The sequence below is a fragment of the Anser anser genome (genome assembly GCF_964211835.1).
Source record: "Anser anser genome assembly, chromosome: 21".
Lineage (NCBI taxonomy): Eukaryota > Metazoa > Chordata > Aves > Anseriformes > Anatidae > Anser > Anser anser.
In genome coordinates, this window is record NC_139742.1 from 8,874,341 (window position 1) to 8,899,885 (window position 25,545).

General features: G+C 52.7%; 1 protein-coding gene across 2 annotated transcripts in view; it reads right to left on the minus strand.

Moving 5' to 3' along the window:
• VAV2 (vav guanine nucleotide exchange factor 2) overlaps positions 1-25,545 on the minus strand; it is a 126,603-nt gene that overhangs the window by 42,069 nt on the left and 58,989 nt on the right. For both annotated transcript variants that reach the window (XM_083807753.1, XM_083807752.1), the window contains exon 3: positions 4,476-4,534. In XM_083807753.1, the coding sequence (XP_083663879.1) occupies positions 4,476-4,534 (59 nt within the window). The remainder of the gene's footprint in view (positions 1-4,475; positions 4,535-25,545) is intronic.

Consider the following 25,545-nt stretch of genomic DNA (forward strand, 5'->3'; position numbering starts at 1 on the left):
GGCAAAACTCTTGGTTTAATTCTGAAACGGTGAATGAAGCGGGGAGGAGTTCCTGGATCAAACACAGCTAATCAGAGAATCAAAGATGTTGGGAAGGAAGAGAGCACTGCTGTGACGTGACCTGGGCAGGCCATTCCCCGTCCCACCCCAGCTCCCAGACCTGATCTCTGCTGGTCTCATGGGAAGCATCTTCATTACCCCAGGGAGGCCTTTGCACCGTGGAAATGAAGATGTTCAGAGTAACGGGGCTGGACTTAGAGCATAGCCAGCACCTCCCAACAGCCCCTGCATTGCCCCCAGGATGATTTATTTGAGCAAGGGTCCCGCAGGCAGAGCTGGGCTGAGCAGCTCCAGGCTGCCAGAGCAGCTCCGGCACCCTCTGCCCCTTCTGCTCGGGCAGGGAGGGCATTGCCGTGCCGACAGCAGCATTACAATCCCACGAACAGCACAGGCGGGATGCTCGTGGCTCTCCCTTCCCAGCCCACACGCACATCCTGATATTATTGGCAAGCCATTAAGCACAGAAACTCCGGGGATGGTAAGGCTGCAAAGCTCACTTTAGGCACAGCAGTCTGATTTAACAGTTCACCTGGGCGAAACCGAGCAGTGCTGAGCCTCATCAGCAGGGCACGGGGTTTGCAGACAAAGCAGGGAGGTTGGGAAATCTTTGGGTTAAATCCCCACTGACAGCATGATGCTGGGACCTGCTCCTGCAGCCTCTCGTCGCACCACGCCAAGCTGGCTCAGAGCAGATCCTGCAGACAGCCTGGGATTTCGGGGAGTGTTACACACAGAGAGGTTACTAGCCAAGAGACATGGCATTTTGGCTTCTACCTATTTATTTGTTCAAATACAAATAATGTTTTTGGCAGGCTGGCCTCGCTGTGTTTGCCTTGCCTTTGCAAGTAAAGCCTTGCAAATAACAAACAAACAAAAAATCCCCACAATTTATTTGTCTGACAAACGTGCTTCCAGGTGGCTGCAGCACTCCACTCTCCTGGGGGGGCCCTGCCTGAGCTCCCAGTGCCGAGGACACACAGCCATCCTCCTCCTCCTCTTCATCCCCCTGCACAACCAAAGCACCGCCGCCGTGCCCGCTGCAGACCCCGTCTGCTTGACAAATGCTGATTTACCCCTCCTCCCCATTTGCAAATGTTTTAAAATCTGTTTTATTAACCGCCGTGCCTTCTGAAGAAAGTCACTTAGAGGCTCGGTTCATATCTAAAGGATTTACTCAGATTAAGGACCTCGGTAAAAGGCCTTTGAACACGCGAACCCCTTCCCGTTCTCAGATGGCTTCCCTGCGCACACATTAAAAATGCATGCAGGCAGCACGAGCCAATATTCCTTAACCTCCTGCTTTGCTTGCAAAACTCTGCTTCCAGGAAAAACACGCATCTTGGGGAGATGAAAACACCCGGCCCCCCTCCCACAGCTCGCACTCAGCAGCCCCAGGAGCTCGCCAGCACCAGGTGCACGGCAGCCGGGGCCGGGCGTACCGTGGGCGATGGGGAGCAACCAGGGCTGCGTCGGGAAAGGCTTCGAGAAACCAAGCTTCGAGGAGAAAACCCTGGTTGATTTATCGGGATCTGCAGCAAGAAGTCCTGCTGTCCTCCTGAGAGCTGAGAGTTTGCTTGAGAAAGCTCAAAGGGGAGCTTTTTGGGGAAAAAAAACACAAAAAACACACAAATCTCAGGGATTTGCCCAGAGCCATGCCCAGCACCTGGGCAGAGCCAGGATCTGAACACAACGGTGTGCATCCCCTTTCCTTCAGCACGCTTCTTCCTCCACAAAACCGCCTTTCCTCTCTCTGATGGACTCAGCGACAGAAAACGTGCCCTCTTCTAGGAGACACCACCAAGCCTCTCATCATTGAGGGGCTTCTTACGCACAGGGCTCTTACCCAAAAATTAATCGGGTGTGCAGCAGCCAGCGGTGGCCCTTGGGACTACACGCTGCTGGAGTTACTGGGAAACCAGAGCATCCGTGCTGTTTGCACCAACAGCCTTGTGCAAGAGCAACCCACACCTCTACTTCAGCAACCAGCAGCATGCCAGGAGTTCAGTCGGTGATGCCACGTGCTGAAAGATGCCGCTGCTTTGCAGAGGACTTCTGAAACCTGCAGCTGAGGGCAGAGCAGAGCAGAGCAGCAGGAGACGTGCTGCACGGGCTGCAGCCGCCCTGGATTATCTCCAGCCCTCGCAGAGCTCTGCAAACAGCACACTGCACTCACACTCGTTTTTTGCCATGTTTTGCTGCTTGTAGCTTGTTCCTCGGAAGAAACACTCTGTCATCGCCACAGAGCTATCCTGATAGCTATCTGATTTACTCTGTCAAACAGGCTTTCTCTGGCAAGGTTCATGAATCCAGAAATTATTAGCCAGAAAGACTTACATTTTCTTCACTGAATAGCATAGAAGATTGATTTTTATTTTCCTACCCTGCGTGCCATAGAACTTATTTAAGGACAGGTAATAGGCTGGTGGATTTATTTCGTTCTTAATTTGCCTGGTCCTGAAGCCCTAGACCTAAAATACAGACCCGCATCCGTGCTGTGGGGCTGAAGACCACACAACCCATACACAATCCTAATTGCGCAGTATTTACCATGGTTTTTTGAGCACCGTGCCTTAAGCCAACAAGTTTTTTCCTCTTTATTCCAATGGCAGCATCTCCCCAGAGGGAAAGCGAGGGACCCCAGCGAGCAGTCCCTTTGGGAAGCTGAGGCTGCTGATTGACTTTCAGCAGATTCCCCCAGACTGAATTCCCCCCGACTGACTGAATTCATCTGAGATCAGCTTCGCACCACGGCTCGGGTGATGGTGCAGCAAGAAACCGTCTAGCTAGAAAGAGAAAAAACTGGCAGCAATGGGCAAAGCGAGGGCTCTGGCACGGCAGGGACAGCAGCGATGGGAAGAGACAGCCCCGTGGGGGGGATTTTCGAGGTGAAGGGAGGGAGAGCATTTTCTGTGCCTACAATGGGGAGGAGGAGCAGGGTTAATACGCAGGGAAAACAGAGCTACACACAAAGCCCCACTAAGCTCTCTGCTATTCTTGTGTAATTACGGTGCCAAAAGGCTTCCAAGATAAGGGATTTTAGTGGGGACTGTAAATGCTGGTTGTAAAATGAACGAGAAAAAATCAGCACATCCACAAGAGCTGTGCCACAGCCCGCACGCCTGCATCCCGAGCAGCAAACCAACCTTCCCCAGGACTCTGGGCTATTCTTAATAATAAATGGCCCCTAACTTAGAGCACGCCTTTATCCCTCAGTGTGTTTTACTTCGCTCCCCGAGTCTCCCCCCCGCTCCGGGTGGGATCTGTCAGGTTTGTATTTAACAGATGGGAAGACTCAGAGTTTGTTTTACACGTGAAAAGCTGTTCCCCTCCAGCAATATCAGTGCAGCTAAGGCAGGAAAAATAAAGCGTGATGTTAAGAAAATAAAGTTCTGGCCGTAAAAATCGTGGTGTGGGGTGGCTGGCATGGGCGGCAGGGCTAGGAGTAAAAGGGGGGCTTCATCCAGTCCTAAACCCCACAGCTGGCCCCACACTTTGGGGCTGGCCCCAAGACACAGCCACAGACCAGTGCGATGCTACACCCTGACCAGAATAGCAGCAAGACAAGATCCGAGGAAAAAAACAAGTGTTTTACAGCTTGGGGCATAGGGGAGGAAGGGGAAAGGAAAGAAAAACAACCACCACCAATTAAAAAAGAAGGGAGGAAAGGTTCTTCAGGCTGAGAACTCTTCCCAGTTGTATCTGAGCCTAATGAGCAGACGTTGTCTGATTAATAATATAAATGCACACAAACAAGGGAACCAATTGCAAACAAATTGCGTTGAACTGAACAAAGGCGCGGGTCAGAGCTCTGCTGGATGGGGCTCTTTGCTTTTCTGAAGCCCTTCTCCAGGGCTCCAGGCAGGAGCAGCCCCAGCAGCGGGGCAGCTCTCCCTGCGGCCAGGCCATTTATTTACCCCCATCACACAGGCAGCCATCAGGTGCCTTTCTCCACCCCAGGAAGAGATTTCCCGGCTGCTGGCGAATCCGGGTCACTTCTGCAGCTCCCGACAGCGCCAAGTCCCCGGGAAGACAGCGGGTGCGAGCCCAGGGGACAGGGACACGGGGTGGCAAGGAAGGGGACGGGCATTTCTGACGAGGGGAATTGTTTGGCAGCAGCAAGGGAGACCAGAGCAAAGCCTCCACCACCACAAACTCAACCCCACCCTTTATCCATCCCCAGTGCATTACATACTCGTGGGTTTTTCACTTCTTTTTCTCTTTGTAAACTATTCCTGAGCAGCTGGCAAGGTGCTTTTACAAGTACCCTGCCTACATCCCAAAGGCATCCTCAGTGTCTGCTTAACCCCAATTTATCCCGGTCGTATCAATGCTTCTAGAGAGCCTGATGTGATTAAATGCTACGAGTATACATAGAGAGATACAACATCTAAAGCATCACATCGCAAGGACCTTACCTAATTCCTTTGGTTTGAGCAATGCTGTGGAAGGAGAGCCTGGATACTGCCGAGATCACCTGGAAAAGAGAGAAAAAAAAAATCCTGGTGTGCTTATTGAAGACAGAGGAAGGCAGGAGGGCACCCGAGGACCCGCAGCACGGAATTTGGGCCTGGGCTTTCTGCTCCCACAGCCATCCAGTGAAACGGATGGGCTCCAGCTCCCCCATCAGTGTCACAGCACATCGCCGTCAGGGCTCCCAGTGTACTATCAGAGCAAACACCGCTTCTGCTTTTACCACTGAGCATAAAAGACCCTTAACCTTCAGCTATAAAGATACACATTCAGCAGCGTCACCCAAGGAAACTCCATCCTGCAGCTCCTGTAATACTGCCAGATCTGCTCCAATGGGTTTTATGCAGCACTGAGAACCATTGGGGAAAAAAATGTCTTACTTTGTGCTTTATTTCAAAAGGTTTATAGCGCCTCGTGCCTCATTCCACCAAGACGACGATCTTTTCGAGGCAAACTTCCCAACATTGAAAGGTTTTGACTACTTGCACTTCAATAAAGAGGCACCAACAGTTGGTCAGAGCCGAGCGCAGACCATTGCCTTCTGGCAGAAAGCAGACGGGACTGGTTCGGCATGAAATATTTTCACCAGCATCGCAATCAAGAGCAGCAAAGACACCAGCTTTTTCTGAAAACTCTCATTTTTGATGCACGCTCCTTTTTTTAATTGCTACGCAGAGTTTTAAGTGAAGACAAAGAATGGTTTCGGTCACTTACAGATCTAAAACTACAAATTTTACTCATATTCATCATTTCCAAGCTAGAATGAAAAGACGAATCTACTGTCTTTGGAATGGTTTCCTGCCCACTGGAATGAATTGAGGTGCCTGTGTCCGGGACGCAGATAAAGGACTTCAGGAGAGGTCCCCGTGCCCAGGGCCCCCGGCCCCAGGCTCTCCGTTGGGCAGATGAAGTCGAACACCACAGACATGTGGAGCTGCCCTGCACCCAACCCAGCCACAAGGCCCCGTTAATGTTTTCTGTAGGGATGGCACGAGCCCTGGCAGAGGGATGCCACCTCCAGAGCAGCCAGCCAGGTGCGCACGTGCCCTAAGTGCACGCCTGGCTTCTCTCCTGGGACTGCTGGTGTACTCAAAGCCTCTCTCCCTCCTGTACAATGACCCAAAAATGCCAAGCAGAGTTGGATCGCGGATCCCCACGCAAATCCTTCCCTCTGCGTGCAAACCCCAAGCTCACTCCGGGGGACGCACACACACAGATCCACGGGATGCCCGTGAGCCTCAGCTCCCCCGGCTGTGGCACAGACGATGCTTCGTGCTCCAAACCTGTCTCCTCCTCCCCACATTTTGTGACTTGGAGCTCATTACTTGCCCTCCTCCCCACTTTTGTGACTCATTCTGTGACTTTCAGCTCATGACTCGCTCCAGGACCGTTTCTTGCAGCTCTGTTGCAAATGCCAGCCCGGCGCTTGGCACCGCTCAGCGGGGACCTGGTGGCTTTTGGCCTCCGGTCCCCACGCTCGGACCCAAAGCCAGGGCAGCAACAAAGGAGCAGCCACAGCCTGGCATTTCGCAGCCGACTTCCACTCGGAGAACAGAGATGCTGAATTATTCAACAAGGCAAATGAGATGCTGTGAATGGCAAAACTTGGCCAGGTTTCTCCCTGGTATAAAATGTCCCTGATGGGCGTCTAGCAAAGAGAGGAGCCGCAGAGCAAGAGGGGATTTTCTTCTCACCTCAGAGCCTTTATCGTCCCCTGTACGATACTTCTAACAAAGCAGAGCATTACCAAAACATCCTTCCATTTATTTATTTATTTATTTAAATAAGATGCTACCCCTGACAGTTCCCTCTAATCAGAAGATATGGATAAGGGATTTTTTTAATTAGACAAAACATCATTTTTGCTACGGTTGTCATGAGCCTATTTTGGCCTATTTCTCACCCTCGGGAGCCCATCTGGCTGGCAATCAGGACACCATCCCCGCCTGCCTGCCTTTTACAGCGATGCCCCGGAGCCCCTGATCACGGACCATAATTACTGTGCAACCAGAAGAGCAGCCGTAAAGCTCCCCGAGCAGAAGTGTAGTCCCACAAATGTAAATGCGGCGAAGTTCCCCATTTTACTGTAATCTAACAAAAAAAAAAAAAAAAAAGAAGAAGCATGGGCAAAGGTTGATCTCTGCAAAAGGTGCTTTGGCCACGTGCTCTGCGGCCAGCATGCTGCAGGCGCCTGCCAGATTTCCACCTCTGTCCTGGGGGGCACCGAGCCAGCCAGGCTCTCCCGGTCCCTCTCACACCCCTGTCTTGGACAGCTCTTGTTTGCTTCAGTTTTGGGAAGTGTCAAGAAAAGACATGACTTCTGGTAACACCGCCCTTTAACCAGCAAATCTAAATGTTAAAACTGAACTGGGACTCAAAGAAATCAGGTCTTACTCCCCAAATTGTCAGCAACCTAGAAGACTGCTCTGGCTGTTTCATTAAATCTTTGTGCCTCAGCATCCCCCCTCTAAAACCCGCCAGGCCGATTGCACCCAGGCTGGGTGAGGAGGAGGGACTGAGCCCATTATTGCCCACGGGCTCAAGGCAGAGCCCGGCCGCCAGCCGGCGGGACCACAAGGGGCCGGGGGCACCGTGCGGCCCCAGGGACGTCCCCTCCTGAGCGGGTGAGTCTCTTCTGCCCTCTGTTACCAGGCTCACGCAGCACAGAGATCAGTTTATGAGTCAGACAGCTACGACGAGGGTTTGACTTCCAGGGAAATCTAAAAGAAGCACGCTGTTCTCCACGCCAGGGCTTTTTGCTTTGTTCTTTCACGAAACCCCCACGTCTCTGAGCATCCCGGCACATCAAAGCCCGGGACCTGATCCGGATGAGCCTGCCTGTGATCAGGCTCCAAATCCACGTTCGGGTACGCAGCGAAGCGACCCACTTTTTAAGAAGGATCGGGTACAAAGAAGCCCTACACCTCCAGAAACAAGAGCGAGCAGTGACTGTCCGGCACCAGGCAGGGTTTTTCCAAGGAGGAATTTATTTATTTTTTTGCTAAGGAGGAGCTGGGGGCGAGGAAAGCCCCGCACAACCCCAGCTCCTGCGCCAGCCCCAGCCAGGGAAGCACGAAGCGTGCATTTAAGAACAAGTAATCCTTTCAATTTCAACAGGATTAAACAGCATTCTTAAAAGTAAGTAAATCCTTAAGTGTTTGCTAAACTGTGTCATTTTCCCCATAAAGCAGGTTCTTATGTGCTGAGAAGCGCAGTAATACATCCCGCCACTCCCGGCTATCATTTTCTATTAGGCAGGGCAGGAACCGCTTCGTTATGCAGCCAAGCGGCGGTTGGCACAAGGGGTCCCTGATCTCATCTGAGGCTTAGTTGCTCCTGCGGTTCTAGGACATACTAATGCAGCTAACGCGGACGTGACACCGAGTGGAATTACAGTTCGCCGGTTATTTATACCTCCCCTTTCCTTTAAGGCAGACTGGGAACGCAGAAGCTTTGTTTCCCGAGGCAGACAGCACGCCCCCAGACTCCTTATCAGCTCCCCGATGATTTATGCCAATTACTTCACCCGTTCAGGCCTTTGGGTATCCCCACTGCCCAAACCTACGAAGCCAGTTTTGAGGCTGCAGCATCCTGAAAGTGCTACAGGAGCGCACCAGGAGCCGTGAGCAGCAATTTCCAAATTTACAGCTCCCTTGGACCGTGCTGGAGAGGGCTCCAGCGACCAAGCCCGCGGCACAGCCCAGTGCCGTGCCCCATCCCGCAGCCCAGGGGAAAGCCCCGTGCCCGATGCCGGCAGCGGGGAGGTTTTGCAGAGTCATTTCTACACTCTGCTTGGGAAAAACACACTTGTATGGGCGAGTTTGTCTTCTGGGAGGAGGCCAGCTGTGGGCTTAAATAAGGTCTCATGCAGGTTATTATTATTATTACTTCTTCATCCAGTTCTCGGCGGAACTTCCTCAAGAGAAGCTGCGCTCAGTGCGCACAAGTCACCATAAAAGCTACGTCTGAACTGACAGCAAGATGCCAGGGACGGAGCTGTGGAGGTACAAAGTGCAGGCAGAGGTACCCGCAGCCACAGGCTGCTTCCAGCAGCTGACCTGCACGGGGTTGGGAAATTCCTGGTGGTTTCCCCGGGCAGGGTGAGGGACGCTCTCTGCATTCCTGACATTCCAGCTCTCCTCCGTTTTCTGCCACGAGCTAAACCAAACAAGCCAGCTGATCATTTACCTGCCCCGTGCCACGACGGCGTTGCCATGGATCAGCCCGAGCAGGAAGGCAGCGGGAGGGCCAGGGACGCGGTTTCGGAGCCCGAGCATCAGAGGCCCCACGGAGAGCCTCATTTTCGAAAGGCACCGAGTTCTGCGCTTCCAGAAACAAAAGCAAGTCTCAGCCCAGGTTCCTCAAATTCACCGGTCACTTTGCAAGGATCCTGGCTGAGCAAAGAAACGGGATTTTTGCAAACAAACAAACAAAACCAGCAAAAACCCCCACACCGTAAGAAAACCACTAACTTTCATCTTTCTCACTGCCAGTGCTTTCTTTTAGGAATGACGGATTTAAAAATAAACTAAAACAAAACAAAAATAAATAAATTAATGTGCTTACTGCTCTTCTATTTCCTCCAGCGTTGCTTATTTCTAGCGGTATCTCTGCACATCTAGAAAACTAAAATAAACTCTCGTTATTTGCAAAAACAACCCGAGGCAGCTGGGCTGGAATACGCTTTGCATACGAGGAACTCCCTAACCCTGCAGTTAGGAGCAAGCTGCAGGGGCTGGAGCCAGGCTCGTGGCTTGTGCAGACCCTGGCGAGGTCATCGTGCATTCCCAGAACAAGAGGATTTGCTTTGCAGCAAGTCAGGAGCTCATCACAGTGATGATAAGCCTGGGCAGAAACCTTGATGTTGCTACCTCCGTGCACAGGCTTCTCGGGGGGAAGGTGGTTTCAGAGCCTGAAATCGCATGGAATGATTTGACACCTAAACTCAGGAAGGGCAAATAGAATAAAATAAAATATAAATATAAACAATAAAATAAAATAATAACAAATCCTCAGACCAAATCCCTCGCCTCAGTGTGGATGGGAAGCAGACCCCAAATTTGGATACAAGCTGGCTAAATTAGTTCTGAGCTGGGTAACGGCATCCAACAGCAAAACCGGCAACGTGAAGAGTTGCAGTGGGGACAAGGCTGCCGAACCAAAGCAGCCGTGAGATTGCTGTGAGGCGCCAGCAGGACGTGCCCCAGACAGCTCCAGTTTGTGGTGCTGGTGGCAGCGGTCACCGTACACCTTTGCCCACCCACGTGCCGAGGAGCATCGCTGCACACCCGGGGCCCAGCACCCACCCCAGCACCTCCCACCCAGCTCCACGCGCACACCAGGGCTCACAGCCAAGGCAGGATATTTGCAAACCAAAGTGTCCCCAGCAGTTTTTCCCATCACTGCCTTTTTGCATGCGCCTCTCCCCCGTGATTAGCACCTCGGCGAACCCAGCCCCGAGTCCTGCAGCGCTCTGTGAGACCCCGAGCATGTGAGCCAGCCCCAAATGCACAGCTAAAACACAACCTGCTTGCTCTGGATCCATTATTTACGCTCTGCGTGCTATTGTACAGTACCTGTAAAGCCCGACAAGCACAGCAAACATTAAACCTACAGCTGGCGTCTGCTGCCCCTTGAGCATCCCCCAGATGTCGCAGGGAATCCCTTGCACCAACATCTCCGGGTGCAGCCCCCTCCTGCACTGTCCGAGAGCCCTGCTCCATATCGCTGAGGCAGGACAGGACCTCCAGGTTTGCTGCTCCCCTGACCTCTTAAAGCTGTGCGTGCAGCATTAAGGGCTGTTTTTAAGTGGTAAATACGGTCCTCAAGCCCAGATGCTGATTAGGAGGAGAGCTCGCCAGGGACGCTAACACCACCAGCCTCACGCCGGGCTGGACTGCTAGCCGGGCACCCAGTCTGCACGCTGGGAGCAGGATCTGCAGGCACAAGCTGGATTTTGCTTCCGAAATTCACCAAGGACATCCAGACGTACAGGGCTCCTTCCTTTTCTAAAGGGAATCTCGATCACGAGAGTAGCAAAGGGTTAAAATAATCTCAAGTGAGCATCTGACACAGATTGTCCCCGAGACCTCTTAGCCACAGCTCAGAGCGCCCGTGTCAGGCTGCGTTACGGTTACGGGGACAAGCGATTACACCTCTCAGGATAATGAGGTTAAGCCCCCTAACAGCAGTGCCTCGTCAGAGACGCGCTTTCCAGATGAAAGCATCTTTACCCAAACCAACAACTCCTCCGGGGAAGCAGGAGGAGCGTGCACCAAAGGTCTGCGTTATTTCCTTACAAAGCAGCGGGGCAGGGACTCCATCAGAAAAGGGCACCTGCGTAGGTGTGATTAAAAATAAAGGGCTTGAGTGCGAACGGGGCTTTTACAGCCCTCACTAGAGAGGTCCAGGAGGCCATCCTGAGGCGATCAGCATCGCTCCGCTGGGTATGTGGGCAGGGAGTATGTATGTGCTCGGCTGGTCCTTTGAAAAAAGGGTTATTTAACCCAGCATTATGCCGCATTAAGCCCATGATTTGCCCATGTTAAGTGTTGGGGATGCAAATATGATTTCATCAAAGTCACTGGCCAAGTCTCTGCTGATTTGCAGGGGGAACAGGTCTTGTATCATTTCAACATGCCTCGTTTGAGGAATTTGGGGCCAGCATATTGTCTGCTGTTGTGCAGCCTTATAACAGTGGGCAGGCATTGCAAAAATATGTCTCCTGACAGGGAGGAGAAAATAGGAACTCGGGTGGATTTATAGCTAATGGTAGAAAAGCTCTGCACTGTACCACGCTGTCAGAAGCTTCCCAGACACATACACCCCCTTTCCCATATTTATGGCACCGATCTGTCTTTCCCTATCGCACAGTATTGGAGCAAATGTTTTCAATCACCTCTTAGTGCCTGGTCCCTAAGGCCATAAGGAGGCACCTGTGCTCCTCGGTTCCTTTTGCAATAGGGATGTCCCCATCCCACAGCCAACCCTCCGAGCCAGGACCAACACAGAGCAGGCCCCTCGCCTCCCCGGGACACAAACGATGCAAAGGCAGGAGAGGGCACGAGCAAGGCAGCCCGACACGCAGAAGTACCAAGAGCTGCAGCTGGATGCGCCGTGCAGCTCCCCCCCACCCCCAGGCACAGAAATCGATGCCCCGAATCCTCGAGGCTTTCTTTACGCTGCCAAGTTCCTCTAACACAACAGCAATAAATACTTATTCTGCTATTTAATGGCCTCTCCTCTCCGACATGGATGCTGAGTCTCTGTCTCATGCAGTTACCTCTGCCATCACCATCTGATGTCCTGGCAACGACTGAAGCAAGGAGCCTGCTTTGATGGGACTTTAAAAGAGTGGGGGGAAAAAAAAATCCAAGCACTTGAGGAAGCGAACTAACACCAAAGCCAGCAGACACTGAGGCTGTACGTGCTGCTGGAAGCAGGCTGCATCTCCAGCAGGGGAATACAGGAGATTTCCTCCTGGGAGTGTGTCAAGCAATGAGTTTGCCCATGGCAGTACGCTCCGGGAGGTCCCAGGGAGCTGTCGTGCACATCAGGTCCCCCAAAACCTGGCGGTGTGACTCAAATGCTCTCAAGGAGGCACAGGGGAGGCGACTTTCCAATTCCGCATCCTCCTGCAAAATACCGGCCAGCATCTCCACTGTTTTAGCTGGCTTAGCTTGGCACCGTCGATTTGCACAGAAGTTGCAAGCCATCGGAAATGAGCCAGCTCTTAGCACGAGAAAGGAAGGAAAACGAAAAACCTCCATGTCCCAAAAGTTATTTGTGGGAAAAGCTTGTTAGCACCTCTAAAAGCTGACTTGGGAATGAGTCACCAACGTGCCACAAGTGTGGGTGTAAGGTGGCACCAGCCATCTCACATTTCTGCATGGTACGGAACAGCATTAATTAAACAGGAGCCTAACCCATCTTAGCCCTGGTGTGCAGCAGTGCGTGACATGAGCCGAGGATCAGAGGGACATGTGAGTAAACAGCAGGCTCACAGGGCACTCCGTCCCTCCTTGCAGACCACAAAGCACATCCTTGGCTTGTCAGAGATGGCAAATGGACAAATGCCCCAGCGGGACGGACAGCAGGAGATCCATCCTGGACTGGCTTTAGAAGAGGATTTGTCCTGTCTTACTGTCCAGAGGGCAGAGGAGGATGCAATGTTTTACACATGCTGATGGAGAGATTCTAATTTCATTCACACACGTGCACTTCTCTCTGACCATCAGTCCGTTCAGGAGAGCTGCCTGTGCATTTCTCTCCCCCTGAACACAACCCTCGTGTCCCTGGGGGGCTCCAATGCACCATCAGTGCCCAGGGACCGCTGGGTCACCTCCCCTCGCTGCTGCCCAGCACCACGGCCCCTCACTGCTCGTGTGATCCCGGCCCGTCCCAGTGCACGCTGGCTTTGCTGATCTGTGAAGCCCAAGCCAGCCATGTTCTGCTTTTGCAGAGCAATGATGGAATATATTTGGGCAATGGGAACCAGATGGGAGGCGAAACGAAGCGCTTTGTTTTTACTCTAGATGAGATTTCAGCATCCTCCTGCCGGCTGCCCAGAGACAAGGAGGATTCCCAGAAACGCCTGAGCATGGGGGAGTCTGAGCTGAGGGGCTGGCTGCTTTCCCCGAGACCAAGGATGTTGCAAAACTGCCTTTAAGAAAAACGCAGAGGGTTCATTTGTATAGCTCTTGTGAGAGTTACAAAAGCTGGCTAAAAAAGTGCATCCTTCTGGAAACAAAGCTGATGAAGCCAGGGAACGGCGCTTCCCTGGAAATTAGGGGAAAAAAAAGGTCTAAGCCAGGAATTGGCTGAGCTTCCTGGAGCTGACACCAAGGTGAGTGCCCAGCCACGGAGCACATCAAGGAGCCAGAAGCCGCTGGGGTGGCAGCACCAACCGGCACGTGCCGGGGCTCCGCGGCTCTGTGCCTCGCCTGGCCAAGCTGTCTCCTTCCCTCGGCCCCAATTAGCAAGGCAGCGGATCTGTAATTAACCTGGAAGGATGCCGAGCGCTGAGCAGCTCGGGATGAAGGCAGGCAGGGTGACGGGGCGGCAGCGTGCCGGGCGATCGGCATTAGCTGACCCCAAAAGCACGGAGGAGGAGATCAACCAGCCTTTAACAGAAAAAGAGTTGCCGGCCAGGTTTGCTGGGGGCTTGCAGGGGGGTTTCAGTTGTGTGACAGCTGGGAAAGGGCCAAAAATCTCTCCCCAGATCCTCGCCAGCGACATGGATCGCACTGCCCCACGACGCCCCTGCTTGATGCCCAGCACTGCCCGCGTGCAGGCGAGCTGCCGTGGCGCCTGTACACGGGGCTGCTGTCACCCAGACCCCTGCTCCGGCTCCACAAGCACAGCGTGAGCACAAATGCGGTGGTACTGATGTTCCCAGCGGCCACAAATTCCCACTGAGGCATTCAGGCTCCAGGACACCCCTGCGGATATCAAGGGGCTGACTTTGGGATTGCGCTCCTGGGGCACCTGCAAGGCTGCGGTCGCACCGCTGTCACAGAGCAGTAAACGGGTGCCAAATGGAAAGCTCTGCAATGAGCAAGTAGCTGCATCTCCTCCCCGCTTCCCTTTGAAGTGACAAGCAGGTAGGAAGTTTTTGATGGAATCGGCTCAAGTGTGGGAGGACGTGAAACGTGCAGGAAGATGCGGGCTCCAACAGCCCTGACCTCAGCGCCTGCACTTGCTGGGCACTTTGCCCTTCGTGCTTAAAGAGGAGCAAGGAAAAAAAAAAAGCCCTGAACGCTAATTAGCTTAAAATGCCGGTAAATGCATTTGCAATGGCTAATTGGGCCACACAGAGCTCAGCTCCATCACCTCGTGTTGGCACGCAGGAGCAAGCCGCCACGGAGATGCACGAAGTTGTGTGAGCACATGGAAGGAAACACCAGCGGCAACATTTCCCTGCAAGGCAGGGAGGAATGCATCCCCACAGGCTTTGGAGATTCTAGGAAAGCCTCTCAGTGTTGCCCCCAGGGCTTGGAGCCTATCTTGTGGTGGTTATAATCACCACACCTCTGTGATATCTCCTGACACAACTCAGGAAAAGTCAGGGAAAGGGTCACCCACGATGCCAAAGCACTGATGCAAGTATCAGAAGTCACAGGATGGCCAGGCCATCGTGCTACAAAAAGCAGCTCCAGGCAGGGGTGTTCATCTGGCACCACAGGAAAGCCCAAAACAGGCTGAACTCGGGCTAGAAGTGAGCTGTGCTTGTTAACCATTTGGATTCGGGCAGCTTTGGTTAAGTTTCCTCCCCAGCTTGCGAGGCACCTGCTCCGCGATCTCGCCCCTCCTTGTGCTCAAGGACTTTCCTGGACTCGTGACGCCCAAAGCCATGCGTTCCCCATCCCCCAGCACTGATTGGATTTGTCGGAACAGATGGAAAGAACAACTAGTCGGATGCAGGACAGGGATATCCCAACCCGCTTCCGAGAAACTGGCTTTAGCCTGCATTAGCTTTAATCCTTCTTGATCAAGGCCTTGGATGTAAGCAGAAAATATTACAGATTTTCACATACCTTTAAGTTCCCATGTCCACCCTGCTCTGGAATGGATTTGGGCAGTCAGAGAAAAGCATATGGAGCACAAAAGAGGCTTATGAACATATGCAGGGAGAAATCAGAAGCATCCATATGAAACCAATTCACTCGCACAATGGCAATTTACCTACTGAAGAGAGAGGGCTTGAAATTCTCCTCGGCTTATTTCCTTCATCGTTATTCCAGCTGCTAAAGAAAAAAGTGCAGCAGTATTTAAGGGGAACACTAGCGACGGTGCAGAAAAGCCAGTTATTTGGATTTTGCAAATCCCCCTGACTTCAGGCACGGCCGTGGCACGCAGACGGGTGGTTCTCCAACAACGCTGAACCCCCCCCCCCCCCCAGCACCAGAGCAGTAACCCAGGCAGGAGATGCCAGCACCAGGAGCAGGATACGTGCACGCAGGCACACGGACAGCTTTGTCCCCTGCTGCCACACTGAGCTTTTGTGGCTCAGAGGGTCCAAGCACAGCCAGAGGAATCCCTGGCACTGAACAAATATTCGGGGTCAGCTCTGAGCTTGAGCCAGGCTAACAGACACCGGTTAGTCCAAGTCCTCCGAAGGCAGTGGAAGCTTTCCCATTTTGATTTCTCCAGCTTTGAGCCCACAACATCTTGCAGCAGCACCTTATCTGTGAGCTGGATGCTGCACCTCGAGCAGAGCACAGCACCCACCTCTGCCCCCACAGCTCTGGCTTAGCAAAACCCCTCCCGAAGCCCTGCTGCTGCAGCTTAACCATCACAAGACGCTGGGGAGAGCAGTTTAAATTTGCTTAAGCTCAAATAAATGTCTGTAATATGAAAGTACACAAATGAGGTAGGAAGCTATAGCAGTTTTTCAAGTGCATCCTAAAAGACAGCTTTTTGGATGTGGTTGCGAAGGGCTGCTGTGATTTGTTCGATGCTGCATTTGCAGGCCTGCACCTGCACCAGACCCAGGGCTTGCAACGAGAACCCCATCAGGATCAAGGCCCTTTGGGCTGCTCCAGGTTCGCCAGATTGATGAAACGTGCTCATTTCCACAGCATCAAGTACCAAAAGCCCAGAAGAGCAGCACGAGATGTGCTGGAGGAAACCAGCCCACCACCTCCTGAGCCGCCCCGTTCTGCCCTGGTGGTGACGTGGCAGGGGGATGGGGCTCCTGCTGCCCTGCGGACCCCTGCCTCCAGCATCTCAAAACCCAAAGCAACGTCAAGCAGCAAAAAAAAAAAACAAGAGAAAGAGCGGCTGTTAGATGGCAAAGCATGGGAAAGCAAGCGTAACCTTCATTTCATTAACTCCCATCTTCTCTTGGCCTTCAGAGAGGAGGCGAGCACCTTGTAAACTTTGTTTCTTCCTTGTTATTACAAGCTGGCTTGCCAAGCAAAATTCCCCAAAGCCACCCAGGTCCCAGCCTTTCTCACTTGGGATCGGCACTAACACGCCTGGTAAACGGCTTCAAGCCCCCGGCTGCTGGCGACGCTCGGGCTCGCAGCCGCAGCCCGTCACATCACCGGGGCCTGCTCCATGACCCTGAAAACTGCTCTTCCAGCTGAGAAATCGCCCAGTGCTACAGAGCTCCCTGCTTCAGCCTCAGTTATGTGTAAATATAAGGCCCTGTGCTCATACGCAACCGGCAACCTTTGGAAAGCTCACCTCGAGCACGGTGTGACAGTTCAAGCACAGGGCACAAGGAAGCAAACCTCACTTCCTACACTCATGAAACGTTAATTCAGGTTATGACTAGTTTTTCCCAAAAGCACTGACTTCGTTGAGCATGGGACAATTTACCCCCTTCCTGAAGTTTCTCTAACAAAGGAAGAAGGGATGCACCATTCCTGGAAGACGCGTTCCCAGAGGCACGCACCTTGCTTCCCTCCTCCCATGCAGAGGACGCAGAAGATCTCCCATCAGCAACAACTGCCTAATTTTTCCAGGTTATTAAGGATAATCTAAACGCACCACGAGAACAGGTACGTCCAGTACAGAACTATCTGGTTCCGCAAAAAAGCTGCGACAAGGAATATACACGTTGATACCATTCTGTCAGTGCAGGCACTTACACCTGCAGAAAGGCAGGGGCCTTGGGCTGATGAAAAAGAAATGCACAAGGCAGCTTTACAGAGACACTGATAACCAGAAGCTACATCCCTTACTTGTGTTGCAATGGTGGATAAATATACCCATAAAGGGCTTTGATTTGGTGGCACTGGTTAAATTTAGTCTCTGCTCCATCCAGCTGCCTCTGCAGACACCACATTTACTGCCACGTGGGCGACTGAAACGCATCGCTCACAACGCGCTGCAAACTGGCACGTGAAAGAATTGCAGTGAAACACGCCCGAAATATCGGCTCCCTCAGTGGGATGCGTACAGTCACAGCTCACAAATTACGGGGCGGAAGGGGAGCTGGATGGGTTTCCGCGATCACTACTGTACAGAGGGTGAGACAAGATGACCTAAGGGTCCCTGCAGACCTAGCAAATCCACACAGCTGTTAGAAAAAAAATAATAAAAAAAAATCAAAGATTAGATCTTGGCTGCCTTCGAGAAAAGAAAAGGACAGAAAGAATCAGGCGTGATGTTTTCAGGCAGTGATTTGAGGAATGTAAATAGCTTTGTCAGGGATGCTTGGGCAGAATCCCCAGCTGGACGCTCCACCACGAGCTCCGCTTGGCCCTTCTGACCAGCAGCGAAACGGGATGGCTTGAAAGAGCAGAAAGAGCGAATTGGCTGAAAACTGGGCAAGAGCAGAAAGAGAAAATTGGGCCCAGGGATGGGTGGGAGCAGGGCTCGGCGAGTGCTTGCACCCTGCCGGAGCGAGGTCCTGGGGGCTGTGCTGGGAGAGCTCCGTCAGCTGCTCGGCGGATGCAGCGTGGCTCTGGAGGTGTCACCAGCTGTTTATCTACCGCTGAAATGCGAGTGTTTAAAAATTAATAAGAACAGATTGAGCAAAAGCGGGATCTGCGGAAGCCAGAAGCTTCGATGAATTTCAGCATGCAACGTTAAAATTACATAGGCTGTAAAGAGCGAGCTCCAGCCCCGTTACGGGGAAGAAATGCCAAAAATACACAGACGTAATCACACGGTGATGCACAGAGCGGAAAGCGCAGCTCCGGCCACCACATGCTCCCTCCTCGAGCCTTTTAATCGGTCACTGGAGACAAAGAGCAGCTGGGTGGTGCTGTGGTCAGGCTTGGGTTGCAGGGGGAAGGAAGGAAAAAAAGGGATAAATCTTCCTGCAGGAATATAGGGCCACTTCGACGTGGGCTGGGGCGTTAAGGGCTGAGGTTGTGAAGGAACCCTGCTTAAAAAAAGGGGGCCCTGCAGCCAGGGGGATGCCTGCCACGGGGACCCCCGTGGGGGGGAACAGGAATCGCTGGCCCCACACGGGCGGGCCCGTGAGGTCTGGAGAGCATTATAAGTAAAGGCCAACACCTAAGGCCCCGTCCCAAAAGCCACTCCTGCGAATTGGCAGCTGAGGTCAGAGCAGCCGCTGGAGGAAATAAACGCTGACACGGCAGGAGCAGGCCGGCCAGGAACGGAGGCTCAGCGTAAACTTCTCCTTGGTGCTGCGGTCCAGAAGAGAGGTTTTTGCAAGAAAGTGAGTGATGCTGGTTCCACACCACCAGCAAGCAAAGCAACCGAGGTGACCGCTGTATGAGGTGCTTTGCATAGCGTGAAACCCCCAAAAAGGCCAGCGCAGAGCGAGAGCCAGCTCCGGCAGCCCCACGTGCCCTCCGTGCCCACCGCAGCTGCTGAAGGCCTCAGAGAAAAGCTCTGCCTGGCACAAACCTCGGCTTTTGGGAGGGGGGCAGCAGAAGGAAGAGATTGCTTTCTGCTGTGAAAGATACCAATAAGCGCCTCGTTTTTATCCAATTAAAAAGGAAAACTAAAAAAAGGAAAACAAAAAGCAACGTTTCCTTTGAATCCACAAACTTTGAGACAGACTATATTACATCTTCGGACCACAAGGGCCCAAAATGTCACTGAAAATTCAGTTTTAATAAGTATTTCCCCCATCTGCTACAAAGGACGAGGTTTGATTCAAAACAACTTTTTTTTCCACGACATATTTTGGCCAGATGTAGACGTTGCGCCTGGGCTGCAGCGTTTGATAGCGCTACCAAGAGATAAGCAGCTCGGCCTACCCCTCGCAAAAAAAAAAACCTTTCATTTCACGTCGGGGGCCCCCGCGCCGAGCTGAGCCGGTATCGCTCCATCAGCCTGCGGAGCAAAGCGGTCCGCAGGGATGGAGCTGAAAGGTTTGAATAATTCCACATCAAAACGAACCGCATGCGGATGAGACTTCCGCGAAAGCATCGAGACCGTACGAGACAGGCTGCGAACGGGAAAGGGGGAAAATATATTCCTGTCAAAATGACATCCCCCTCAGGAGTACAATCTCCACAAAAGCGTTTACCCGCGCGCATTGTGTCGGATTTCAGATCCTGCACTTTTGAAACATTATGCTGGGTACTCGAATAATTATGTTTGACTTATTTAACAATTTAACATTCGCACGCTTGGCTTTACAGCTGGAGGAATAAAATCACATGTCTGAGTGACTAAAAGGAAAAAGGTGGTGAGACGAGGTATGTATATTTATGCAAGTATTCCCTTCTCGGAAATTACATTTGCACAGAAAACATTAAACTAAGCAAATTCTCTCCCTAGCTGGCTATAAATGAGGTTTGGAGAGGTCGGGGGGCTCCGCGAGCAGCGGTGACCGGGCTGGGGCCTGACCCGGCCACCGAGGCGGCTCCAGCGCCGCGGCCCCAGCACCACACCTCCGCAGGGGAGGCTGAGCAGGATCCACCCGACCCGCACAAACCCACAGCTCTGGGCCTCATCCTGCTCCTGCCACAGCCCAGCAGCCTCAGCATTGGTTTTTTTGGCTGGCGCTATCCCATACAGCGATACTGAGCAATCCCGAAGGCTTGCTGTGCTGAGCTGGCAGCATTTTGCACGGGCTGGGACCTGCAGGCACAAGGACCGGGGCTCCACCACCCCAGGGGTCACCACCTCCAGACTCACCCCACAGGGTGACCCGTATCACCCGGTAACCCCAGCGGGGACACAGCTCATCCCGCAGCATCCACAGGCACCCTGCAGGTCACACGAGAGCCGGGATTCTCCCACCAGCGGGTCCAAGAGTGCCGCGGAGGGACCTTGCCATCGGTCAGCGGGACGTGTTTTCCAGCCGGTGCATACCACGAAATGCAGCTCCGCGGAGCAAGCAAGGCACGCCAGGAACACGGGAACTACGAACGGGGCTCTCCATCACTCAGCTGACACGAGATCGGGGGTTTCTTCCCCACCCCTCCGGCCGGACCTGGGGAGGGGCGGTCGGTTCCATGCGAACACCGAGGGTGCTCCCGGCAGCAGCCTGGGCTGGCCCTCTGGGCACCAACAAACCCGAGCCCAAGTGGCCCCGTGTCGGCTCCTCTGCAATATTTATCACGGGATCACTTACCCCGGCCGGTACCCGATACCAAGCAGGACTGTGAATAAGTATATCCACAGAGAAGAGGGCAGGGAAACGGGGACAAACCAGCTCACGTTGAGAAAAGGTCTTCTAAAGCATTTTTTTTTCTGTGCAAACGTTTTCCTCCTTTCCTCCCTGCTTTTGTCCGTTGCATGCCCAGAAAAGCAGGGACCAGCCCCTGCCCAGACCCCCCCCTTACTCCAGCTGTCCCCAGTCCCCATCACCCTGGGGTCAATCCTGGCCTGGGGAACAAGAGCTGCAAGAGAAGGGAGCTGAGGGGTTAAGGAGGGAGAGGAAGGGAAAATAGGGATCACTGCATCACAGAGGGAAAACGCAGTGAAATGCCCCCGTCGGTTATCGCAGCGGGGAGAAGCGGCAGCAACGCTCTCCTAACAAAGGCCCCACTTATGTATTTTTCATAGAGTGCTTTCTACTGCAACAGATACGAGCGTTATCAGTAATAAGTGTTCACAAGCACAATAGTGGGTGATGGCACTGATATTTGTACAGTCATGGATAAAAGCGACGGGCCGCACACCGAAACAACTCAGCTTTTATTAAAACTTTTATTAACCAGCCACTCAAGTGATTTATGTTGGAACCCTTCTGCAAGAAGCGCATTCCCACGTGCGACACCGCACTCTCCTCCTTCACGTTGTGCATGGGTCTGAGCCCGGTTTACCCCATTTTACCCCAAAAAAAAACACAGCACGGGCAGCACACGATCCCACCATGCGCATCACCCAGCTCTGCCCGTGTAGGATATGGGATGTCTTCATTAGGGCCTGGATGGGGTTAACAGCACGGCAGCACGGACAGGACAACTCTTCCGTGGTGCATGAGCAAAGGATGGGGCACATGGAAAGCAATTAGCCCCAAGGGCCTGCAGACATCTCAATGATGTCTTTACTCCCCCAGGGCTCCGCAGCTGCTCTCCTGCTGAGCCTGGGGACAAACGGGGATGGAGCAGGGACAAGTGACAGTGTCAGCACAGCCCCCCACCAGCTGCCCTATCGGGACTCCAGCAGAGCCGCCAGGGCAAGCCTCAGCACCCCTAAGCTGAGCCACTACCTTCATGGTACAGGTGATATAAATTAATTGCACGTCCCGCTGGGGATATTGCGGCACCGCTGCACCCACGGCACACCTGGGATTTCCAGGAAAGCCACGGGAGGGTGAGGCAGAGCTGGCATCTCAGCACCCATGGGTGCCTACAGCCGCCGGATGCTCAGGGTGCTGCAGAAGCACACAATGCAGAGCATGTGGGAAAAGAGGCGGAGGAAAGGGGAACACACAAGGGACACAAGGCAGAGAAACGAACCGGCTCAGCTCTATATGTTGAGCCTGCTCCAGCTCGACCAGTGTGCTCGCAGTGGTTTCCAGCAGCGGGGACCCAACCTATGTGTTATTGGAAGCGGCAAACCCAGCATCACTTCTGCGTGACCCTTTCTCTGCCCTTCCTAGGCAAACACCGCACGTTTCTGCATGAAAAATGGAGCTGCCAAGGCACAAGCACGGCCCCGCCGGTCCCCATCAGAGGGCAGGCAGCCGGCAGCTCGTGTCCCCCAGTGCTGCCGGGCTCTCCTGCTTCTCCTCCCCAGCGCCAATGGGAATATTAGATGAAACATTAGAAGGGGAAGCTCGGCCAGGTCCATCCATAAATCTCGCAGAGCAAACACACATCTTATCAAGTCTTTCCAAGAGCATCTCCCAGACGGCTCCAGCGAGCCCCACGCTGTGCATGGGACACCTTGATCCTCAGTGCTGCCTCCCTGCTGGGGCCCAGCACACCCTATAAGCACACACCCACCCATGTCTTTTCCTCCTCCGGCAGCTCCCCTGACAGCTCGCCTGCCCTCCTGCCTTTGTTTTTGCTGTCGAGGAACTTGGGATGGATTTGCCTGAGAACGGCGGTGGGAGCCGTACGGCGCTGCACGGTGAGGTGCGAGCAGGCTGAAGGTGATCCCGCGCTCCAGAGCAACGTTCAAACAAATAAAATTACAAACAAACAAGGAAGTGCAGCCCGTTAAGTGAGCGGCTGCGGTGCCACAAGCACGTTCATTACCAGAATTTTAACCTCAGAGCTTTTCACCACCTGGACAGAGCCGAGCCACTCGCGCATTTGCATCTGTGATATAAATATCGAGATCTCCGCTGCGCCGTGCACCGTCCCCTTCCCCCCAAGCCCAACGCAAAGCTAGGCGATGGTAAGACAAAAGAGCAGGGAAGATAAGCTTTGATGGGGAAAAACTATGCAGAAAAAGGACCAGAACTCTATTAAAGTATATTAAAAAGCCGGCACGGAAACAAGTTGAAACAGCTCCCCACAAGCAGCTTGGCTCTCCGGGGCTTCATCTAACTGACATCCTTTTATTAGAGAGTTGCTGAAGATGACTGTTTAGCAGTTCCAATAACGAATGGGTGGACGGGGAGGGAGGATTTCTTTTCCATTAAGATTACAGAAGGGCTTCAGGCAAGAAGAATGGAAAAAAAAGTCCAGATACAGGATGAGGACTCTGCCCTGGTCATTAATGGCGAAAACGTGCACCAAGATCCGACTGGCCACAGCCTGGAGGCCTGTTCTCATGCAGAGGGTTGGTGCTGCTCAGCCCACGGGGGGTTCATCACTCACACTCGTGCACCTCTAACGGCGAGCCAGCTGGCACATCGGATGCAGGGCATAATGTCTTTCATCACAAAAACCCCAAAAGAGGAACTCAGGAGCATGGAAGAACCATCCAGCAATGCCATTTGGCAGAGAAACCTTTGAGAACTTTTCGTGAAGCCCCCATTCCCTCCCAGCTGAGGGCAGTGATCACGACGGTGGCAGCACACACGACGGAGGGGCACCCTCCCGACACCCACCCCGCGTGGAGCGGGGCAGCGCTCCCCCGGGGCTGGCAGCAGCGCCTCTTCCCAAGGCCATAGTCCTGCCCGCTGTGCCTTGGGTCTGCTCCAGACTTATCATGCTGGCACGTTATTAACCCTCGTTATCGTCAGATCTCGGCACGCCAACAGGAATCAAGGTGCCCGACACGGTGCGTGCTCGCCCAGCGAGGGTGATCCGCCTTTCCTGGTGGAGCCACGATGGGTTTGCTCTGCAGCTAACTCTGATCTCACGGACCCCAACCATCACACGAACCCTGGCGCAGCAAGGAAAGGAGAGGAGAAACTCATGGGAAGCAGTAAAAGGAATAATCTAAGGGATTACAGAAATAATCTGAAGGGCTATGAAAGACCACAACCACTGCCAGCACCATGGGGATGTCCAGCCTGGGAGAACGCCAGCTCCAACCTCCCCTCCAGCCTTTCATTAAAACATTAACCACTGATGCGACACAAGCGCTGAGAGCAGAAAAAGACAACCAGAAGCCATCTGTTTTTAACCATCTGACACTTTCGACCCATGCCCCTGTCTCCAGGGCAGGCCCTTGGATGTTTCGCATCGTCTAATCCCAAACACGGCAAAATTAGGCTGGAGATTTTCATAAAGACGATCGCGTAGCTTGGTCGCTTCCACTTTGATTGTGAAAAGGAACTGACATCTAAAAAAAACTGCGCTGGTAAAAATAACATAAAAATGCATCTATTTTGGCCCTGAGGCCCGCTGAGAAAGATGTTTCATTTTCCAAGTCTAAGAACATAATTATGCTATAATAATTTTTTCAGTACAAGAGGGAAGTCGTGCTTGGCTTGCTCTGCTCTTCCTAGCTGCACTTGAATGGGAACCCAGAGAGACGAACAACACTTAACTCTGTTTATTTCCTCCCGAATCCAACCCAGGGCTCTCTGCAGCATCACGGACGATGCCCCTGCACTGCAAGAGCACTGCTGCGGGCTCACCCCAACCCCTGCACTTCCACAGCTCCAGCAAACTCCCAGGTGGGGCACCAGAATTCCCCCAGCACCGAGCACAGCCCGGAGCATCTCCTCCTCCCCTCTGGGCAGAGGCAAAATCAGCTTTCAGAAAAGAAAAAAAAAAAAGAAAAAAAAAAACTTAAAAATCATCTGCAGCAGCAAGCCATTCTCCCATTAATTCGACTTCTCCAGGCCATCGGCACGAGCCCCCAGGCATGTTTTGTTGCTGCTCTGGCACAGGACGGGTTGTGACCGTACCAGGAGCGAAGCCGATTTCAAGCAGCCTGCTTGGCACTAAAATCCGGTTTCCATAGAAACAGGTAGATAGTGCACAGGAACTAAATCTTATTTACTCGGTTAAAGAAAAGGGCTTTCCGAGTTGTATTTGAGACCTAAGGGTACGTGTGATATTATGGGCAGCAGAAGGATTTAATGATGGCAAAGAACATGGCTTTTACGTAAACAATGCCTAATTTCTTTCTTTAATATCAATTATTATAAAAACATTAGCAAAAATTCCCCCCCCCCCTTTAAAAAGTCCAACATCCTATTCACTTTCTTAAAAGACAATTTTGTCATCTAATCCTAGCAGTTTTTAGAAGATTTTTTATTCCCAACCCTTCCTCCACTCTCCCAATCAGAAATAATTTCGCTACCAAATGCCAAAATCCGCAGCTGCAGCAACTGGTTAGCTCTTCATTGCAACTTGGGCACGAGCAGCATCTAAACCGAGTGTCCCAACCTCCTGTCCCAAAAGAGACCCTCAGACCGCGAGCTCCCCCTTTTTTCCCAGCGGATGCGTTGAGAGCAGGTCTGAACTTCTGTTTGGAAGCACTGCACGTGCCCAGGTCACCGATTTCTCCTGCTGGAAGTGAAATGCTGCGCTGCTTGCTTGCAAAACAATTTAATTTAGGGTGGATCTTTCTCTCTGCTACGAGGAACGCTTGCTTGTGTACCCACAAACACACACACATAGTCTATTAATGCTTGGATCATTAAGATTTATAGGTTGGAGACATCCTTAAGATTACTCTGCCTTGGCCCGCACCACTGCGGAGTTAGAATATGCATTGTTTCGGATGAATAATGCATGATGGCACCGTAAATCCGGTCCCAGCTGAGAACGTGCTCTCCAG